Source organism: Arachis duranensis, chromosome 5, assembly GCF_000817695.3.
Source record: "Arachis duranensis cultivar V14167 chromosome 5, aradu.V14167.gnm2.J7QH, whole genome shotgun sequence".
Lineage (NCBI taxonomy): Eukaryota > Viridiplantae > Streptophyta > Magnoliopsida > Fabales > Fabaceae > Arachis > Arachis duranensis.
Window position 1 is genome coordinate 75,534,254 of NC_029776.3, and position 8,646 is coordinate 75,542,899.

The following is an 8,646-nucleotide window of genomic DNA, read 5'->3' on the forward strand; positions in this document are numbered from 1 at the left end:
CTTTAGTGTCTTCCCCTGGAACCTTCTAAAAATCAGTTTACTCTCTTCAGAAAGTTCCTTATAACTCACTTTATTAGGAAATAGATCCCCTACAAACAAGAAAAAAAATTTACACTCCAAATCACTTGCAATACACCCAAATATCACTCATATACACCTAAATTTATTTCTTGATTACATGATATCAGAATAAGATATTATGAAGAATGGAAGTATAGAGGTTTTCTATAATCAATAATTAGTTACCTGATGCATTGAGGCCAAGGGCAGCCCCTATTGTGCTGGGTGTAACTTTAAAGGAACCATAGCTTGTTTCAAGTGTGTTTTTGCCCAATTTAAAGGAGTTAGCCAACTCCTTCAATAGCTTGTGAGGCACCCTCATTGGTGGGATGTGCATGAGTCCACCAAAACCTAATTTCCAAACAATCGCTTTTTTTGTCTCACTCATATTTTTTATATTTTTCACTCAATAGTCTGGTGGCATACTTTAAGTCTTTGGTTTACTGTAAAAAAAAAAAAGGCAAAATTAGAGTCATTTAAATAACCTATATTTGTATTATGAAAAATTAACTTGTTCTAAAACATATATATGTGCTTACATTGTATTTTTTTCCATCTTGGTTCTTGGTTGCCATTTAAAATGGAAAAAGAGATACTGTCAATACATAAAAAATACACCAAATATCAGAGACATATACGCAAATATTAGTCAGATACACCAGAATATCAGTCACATATACCCAAATCCAGTCCTACAAACATTTTGTTTTTTCAATTAAACGAAATTAAATGAGTTCAAAATCATATTCAACTCAAACAAGTATGCATAAATGACACTATAAGGCCAAGCACAATTAGAACAGTACCAGTTAGACTTCAATACTCCTAATATATATATCAGTCCCATACACCTCTACATTTTTTCGATTACATGACATTATATGAGCTCAGAAAGATATTTAAGTTTAAAATGCCACTAGAAGCAATAGTCGCATTCCAAGTCCGACATATACACCCAAAAATCCGCCATATACACCAAAAAATCATTTAACCTGAAATTCAATACAAAGTTTATATATATACAAATCTACTTAAAAAACATGTAAAATAGATCAAAACACACGTTAAATTATTCATTAGAAGTTCGTAAAATAGCGTAAACGAAGAATAGTTTCATCAGAACAGTAATATGAGATCTAAACCAAGAACAGTGAAACGGAGAGAGAAATACAGACGTTATAGTGTTTAGATTTCAAAATCAGAAACAGAAATGTGAAAAACCTAGAAGGACAATAAAACAGTGCCTTGAATAATGTTTGTTCGTTCTTTTTGGTTGCTTTTGATGGAGATTTGTATGTTTTCTTGTTGATTTCTTCTACTTTTTGCGAGGAGTTGGAAGTTTTTTTCAGAATTGCAGTTAGTTTCGAATGTGGCTTCGATGTTTTGTGTATTGATTGAGGAAGAAGAGGAAGAGTCTGTCATAATAAACGCGGTTTAGAAAAACAAATTGATTGAATAAGGCGCGTACGTTTACGCTCGATTATGGAGAAGTGTAGTGCGTGTGTCTTTTGTTGGACTTGGCCAACTTATAAAACTTATAAGTCAAAAAACTTGTATGTATAATAGGCTTCTTTTGAATTGAGTTTGGCTCTTTCTATATTAAATGCCTTTAATTTCTCTCTAAGTCTCCACTCTCTCGTCTCATGCGCGTGTCAGAATTAAATCAATTAATGAAATGACGTTTCCTAATAGTATATAACTATATATAGCTAAACCACACATCTGAAGCATGTCTCTCATACATTTTTTTATTTTTCACAACAAAGGAAAAATGGGGTTATTATTCTCAATTATCATTATCATCACTCTACTTCTATGCTTTCACTACTTTTCTTGTGCTTCTTTGCAAATTCATCAATTTCAATCATCACTCCACCATCAAGGTAATAGTCATCAGTCAAAATAAAATAAAACATTATGAATGAATTTTAATCCAAGTTCTTATATATATATGTGTGTGTGATATAGTAGGAGGAGTAAATGCTGCACACCAACAAAAGATTTCTCTTCCAAAAACGGTGCCCAGAAAGCTCAGATTCACTGATGAGAAGGTACTATTAATTATATAAAAAAACATTTGCTTATCATTATTACTACTTGTGATTCATATTCTCATTCTTGAAATATTCTAATAGGTAGAAGAATATGATGATGAAGTAGTAGTCAGAGATAATAATATTGCATCACACGAGCAGAAGGGTTCCCTTGCCGCAGGTAATTAAATAATAATAATTATTCAAAAATGTTATATGCACATAGAAATTAATCACTAAAAAACTTACCATATATTTTATACTAATGACAGATTTTATAACTAAATTTTAATATATTTATCATAGATGATAATTATTTTATGTACTGATAATCAATTAATAACCAGTCATGACTATAGTCTATAGAGTTGAGTTAATAAGAAATCATTGAAATGAACTCCACATATAAAACACATGCAAATAATTTACTTTGTGAATTCAGCTAGCTCTTTCATGTCACGACATATAAATGTACCATTATCAAATTTAAAATATCACATGGAAGACCTATAGCTCTAAGAAGTATATTCTAAGAAGTATAATATAAGAGCTACGCGTGATTTTTATTTTCATTTTATTTTATTGTTTGGTTCTAACTGTTAATGATAACAGGAATCATTTATTTAGTTTAGCAATATAAACCAAGCCAACGGGCTTGTCACCTAGCAGGTTCATCACGCATCAATTCCCCAATTTAAAGTGATGCTGTATCAAGGTAGGGCAACGGGATAATAAGTTGTATATAAATGAAAACTTAAACCAATGAAAGGCATGCATAGCACAAAGTCATTTTAGGTGTACTTAATTTTACTGGATATTTTGTTGGCTCATTAATTATTGACTGTAGAAGTAAACTTTTAAGTTTAAATGATTATAAATGATCAATAAGTTAGTGCTTTTTTTGTTTTAAAATGTTTATCATATTATATTTTTAATACATTAACTTCTAATGCACGAAGAAATAAAAAATAATAAATATTTTAGAATATAGGAAATAGACTCTATATCTTATATATGATGAATGCAAGAAATATTTTCAACGAAATCCATATAATGATGAGGAATGATTTAAGATCAATGTTATATAAATTCTCTTATTTAATTCCTAAATTTGATATCAAATAATATTGAATAAACTTTTATTTTTAACTATAAAATTTTAAAATATTAACAAACTTAATTATAAATTAATAAAACTATTTTTATATTTATAAAAAGTAATTTTTACGTAATAAAAATACTCAAATATTTATTTTATTCATATATAAATTTGTTAATATTTTAAATGTTTATATAAAATTGATAATTTTTTATCGGGCAAAAAAACAGAAATAAACCAAGAGAGCAAACAAATTACCTGAATCAGCCAAACTAAAAATTGCTTCACGAATCAGTCAAAGCACATTACTATGTAATTCGAACTAACTTGGTTCGAACTACAATAACATATAATTCGAACCTACATGGTTCGAACTACCACTAGCATAATTCTAATTAGTTTGGTTCGAATTACACACGTGAACCACTCTCCAACTAATTCGAACCGAGTTGGTTCGAATTACTCACAAATTGCCTCAAATAGTAATTCGAAAGGGGCTGGTTCGAATTACTGTGCATTGGATCGTAACTAATGAATATGTTTTTTTCTCAGATTTTTAAACGAAATGTCTGTTGACTGCACACGGCAATAAATAAATCTACAAATTAAATTAATACATGATGCGGAAACTAAATAATATCAAAACACAAAGTACATATGTTTTCATAGTAACTGATAGACGATAAAGCAATAAGTAACACAGACATACATCAACTGATAAATACATAGACGAAGATAGGTAACATACAACATGGCACACAAATCATCTAAATAGGTGCGACCCTGTGAAGCAACGACGTGGTACTCGTGTCCTCTGACCTCTTTGGATAAGGGGCTCCTCATCTTCGATCTCATCCTCCTCGTCCTACGGGGCTGCCTGTGCAGGCGTCCTAGGCAGGACATGTAACGGTCGGGATGAAGACGGCCCGGTAACTGAATGTGACCCAGCAGTATGTGCCGAAGCTGGGGTACCACCCAAAGCAAAATAGTCAGGAGGAGGCACGGAGGGAGGTTCATTCAGATCGACATCTAACGGTCCCTGTGTCCCCATCGTCTGACTCCACCCACGGGCAGCCTTATCCTCCTGCATGATGGCACTGATCTCATCGAGGAAGTGTGGTCAACCAAAATCCGCATCAAGACCAACACCGGCAAGGAAGTCTGAAAACGTGCTGCCCGGACTCACCCATGGCGTACTCTCCTGAAGTGTCTGGTCGTCACCGGGAACACCAACGAAGTAATCTTGGAGCGGTCCCTCCCCAAGTCCAGCCTCACCATGGGCAGAGGGATCTCCAATAACGTACTCCTCTCTACCCTGCCCGCCATGATGGGGACTAACAACCCCGACTGCAGCCCCTCCCCCACCGGCCACGTCACCAAGATCACCATCGTCGTGCCCCGCAACAGGCGCCCTCCGTCTGCCTCCACGCCCTCGTCCTTGACCACCACCCCTACCTGCCTCATCAGCCTCCTGTATAGCCTGGTCTAGCCACCTCCACTCATGCTGGCTCCGTCGTGTCCCAACTCGAGCTCTCCTCTCTTTACGACGCCTATCAGGGATGTCGTCAACTCGATCCATGTTATGAACTAGCCCAGGACCCCTCTGTGACGCCTCCACAGGAATAGAAACGCCCCTCGGATCCCCTAAATACATCACTGGTGACAAGAACCTCTTTCCATGCTGACTCCACCAATATAGGTATGTGTGCGACGGTCCAGGGTCCGCAACAACATCGAACTGGAGGACGTGGTCCGCACGACTCTCCCAATGAAGATGCCAATGCTGCAAAGCGGACGGAAACTAACGATCACCGCCTCTCCCGTCCTTCGACATCAGAAAGTCGATGTTCAGGGCTGGACGCACTCGGAGCTGGACACCGCCGAATTGTGGTAGAACCCTATTTATCTTATGCCACTCTATAACGGCAAAGTATATCAGTGATGTCACAGACAGCCACAACGCCGTGTGTCGAGGCTCCAACGCCTCCGGATGCACAACCTGCAGTACCTCGGGGGAGCTATACGGCATCCAGATAAACCGCACAAAAGTTACAACATTGTCATGCAAATTTCTTCTACAAAATCTTAAAGTCTAGTTATTTAAATAAAAGTTACAACATTGTCATGCAAACTTCTTTTACAAAATCTTACAACCTGTTGTCGCCGCATGCTCCTGATGCATCTCTGTGGCTGGGCATTACATGGACCGCATTATTAGAACCATATAGAAAACCAGTAACAAAAATAACCAATAACATAAACCACTTATCGAAACCAATAACACAATATACATATGAAACCAATATAACAAACCGCTAACAAAGGCACATAGTAAACCACTAATAAAAACTACTAAACTGAACCGTCAACAAAACCACATGCTTAAACCGCTAACATAAACCGGAAGCTAATCCACTTACGAAAATCACATGCAAATCCACTATTATAAACCGCACATAAAACGACACGATAAACCACTTCCAATACCACCTAAAGTAATCCGCCAACATAAAGCATCAACAAAACCACTAAAAAAAACCACTAATATAAATCGCTAACTAAAACCACATACAAAACCTCTAAAATAAACCACTTGCAATACCACTACGATAAACCACTAACATAAACCGCCACTAAAACCACATGCAAAACCACTAACTCAGATAAATTGACCGCAAAAATGTGTTCTATCCACTAACCTCGTCGTTGACGACCCCGACTATATGAGCGACTCCGTCCAACCGACACAGCCTTGCCGGATCGTCCCCCATCGGCAGAGTTTTCTGTTCGAGTCTTTGTCGGATGGAATCTGGGTCGTTTTCTCTGAGATTTGGTTGGGGTATGCGAATGGAGACGTTGTTCGAATGAGGGTGATTCGAACTCCTTATATAGCCGAAAACTTAGTATTCGAACCAGCCCCGTTCGAATTACTATTTGAGGTAATTTGTGAGTAATTCGAACCAACTCGGTTCGAATTAGTTGGGGAGTGGTTCACGTGTGTAATTCGAACCAAACTAGTTCGAATTATGCTAGTGGTAGTTCGAACCATGTAGGTTCGAATTATATGTTATTGTAGTTCGAACCAAGCTAGTTCGAATTACATATTAATATGCTTTGGCTGATTCGTGAAGCAATTTTCAGTTTGACTGATTTAGGTAATTTATTTGTTCCCTTGGCTTATTTATATTTTTTTCCTTTTTTATCTTTTATAAATACAAAATTAGTTTTATTTATTCATAAATAAATTTATTAATATTCTAAAATTTCAAAAATAGAAATAATAATTTACTCACAAGATTTTAAATTTTTAATTTCAATTTCAAATTTACATTTAATGTTTATAAATGTACAAGTAGACTTTTCTATAATCTAATAAAGTCTACGAGGTGATGATTAATGCCAAATGAGTAAACCCACCATGGCAGCATATATTATTTTGGTACATACTTGTGCCCCCCACTCGTCCTTTTTAGGGGTGTACACTTCTAGTCTTCTATAGATATTTTGAATCATTACTGCTGAAGATGAGAAATTATTCCTATAATTTTGGGGTTTTCCCCTCTGTGATAGTGGTAAGAAAGAGAAAAGACTGATTATAGTGGCTAGAAAGAGAAGTTTTCTTTTTTTTTTTGAAAACTTATAGCATTGAGAAAATATTATTTATTTTTACTATTAATATCTTTCTATTTTTAATTTTTTTAAACACAAAAGTAAAAATAGTAAAATTTTATTTTATATTTTAGTTTCATCTTTTTTTTTTTCTTCACAAATTCCTAAAAATAAAATTATAAATAAAAACCCTAAAAATATAAATCAACTAGCCATTTAAGTATTTTAATTTAGTTTGTCAACAAAAAACTTCCATTCGTTTTCAATTAACTAGTAACCCTATTATATACACTTCTTTTATCAACTTAAAATACAGAAATGAATTCAACTTGTATGAACTTATGCAACTTTAATTACAGGGAAGCAGCACAATAGAAACCAAAACATGGTACTTGGGAGCAAGGGAACAAGACAAGAATGGACGGAAATAAGGAGTGATGACTCTTCACAATACTTTACTATGGATTATGCTCGAGTTAGAAGACGACGTCCTATACATAACAAGAAATTGCCGGTTGGTCCATAAAACGTGGTAATAAGAAAGACGTCAAACAAGAGATATTATGGTTTTGGAGCTAACTAAACCTGTAAACACACACTACTATGGAGACCACTTAGGTCACAATTTTGTGATTGGAATACGTGCGTGTGGAATGTGTCTCTTGTCTTATGCATTTTGGGGCCGACATCAGGGAGCAAAACCCTAAAACGTGTAAGAAAACTATAGATTAGGACTTAGCCCAACTAACAAGCTCTATTAATTAAATTGTCCCCCAATGAACTTTTACTTTTCCTGTTGGCATTCATAATGTAAATGCCTAAATGAGGAATGAGGTTACAATGGCCAGCATTTCGTACAACATGGTTTCCGGAAGTCATAATCAAGATGGTGAGAACCGAATCGTTAAATAAATCGATAAAATAATTAGTTTATTGATTTAATAATTCGATTAAAATTTAATCGGAGTTCAATCAATTTAAATAAATTTTAAATAAAATTCTTAAAAATTAAATATATAATTTTAAATATTTAAATTTAATAATTGTTAATTTAGTAAAATTTAAAATTTTACAATTTTATATAATAAATTGTTTATAATTTATCAATAAAAATTTATAAATAACTTTAAACATCAAAATTTATAACTAAATAGATCAAAATATAAATATATAATGTTCTACCAACAAAAAAAAAATATTGACTAACAGTTTCTAACTAAATAAAACTCTACTCATAAAAAATCATAATCATTATTAAATGTTACTTTCAAGATTTCCATCATGGATAGAATTTTTAGGGATTTTTTTTTTTCAGTTTTCCCTTTCAGAGAGAAAAGGGGTGGGATGGCCTGGTTATTGGGCACTTTCAGGGAGAGAAAAGGGTGGGATATCTTGGGTATTGGGCTTTTGTTTTTTCTTTTAATTCAGAACAGTGCCATTTTGGAGGTTACCATTGAACCGATAATTCTAAAATACCTTGACCAGTTTTGGCGATTCACCGGTTGACTTCTGATTCAGCCGGTTTCTAGACCGATTTTTGTTAGACAATTCTAGAGTCAACCAAATCGGCTAAATGATCAATTTTTGGTTAATTCGATTGAACCGTCTAATCTGGTTCGATTTTTAGAACTTTGGTCATAATCCAATCAACAATAGTCGTAATCCAATACGACATGTCGATGTCTTTTGCGTGTACACCACCTAAGCCTTTTTTATTCATTGTATTTTTAAAGAGTAAAATCCTTTCTTCAGTTTTTGACCATTTATTTAAAAAATAAAATATTTTTTATAATTTAAAAAATTTTAATTAATTTTTAATTATCCAAATAATTGATATAATTGATC

The 8,646-nt window shown here is 34.1% G+C and overlaps 1 protein-coding gene across 1 annotated transcript; it reads left to right on the top strand.

Annotated features, from left to right (window-relative positions):
• The first annotated feature begins 1,831 nt into the window (after positions 1–1,831).
• On the top strand, positions 1,832–7,567 carry LOC107489602 (uncharacterized). The gene is made up of 4 exons (XM_016110353.3): positions 1,832–1,943; positions 2,032–2,111; positions 2,196–2,274; positions 7,161–7,567. The coding sequence occupies exons 1-4, from the start codon at positions 1,832–1,834 to the stop codon at positions 7,325–7,327; spliced, it is 438 nt and encodes a 145-aa protein (XP_015965839.1). The 3' UTR covers positions 7,328–7,567.
• Positions 7,568–8,646: the final 1,079 nt, after the last annotated feature.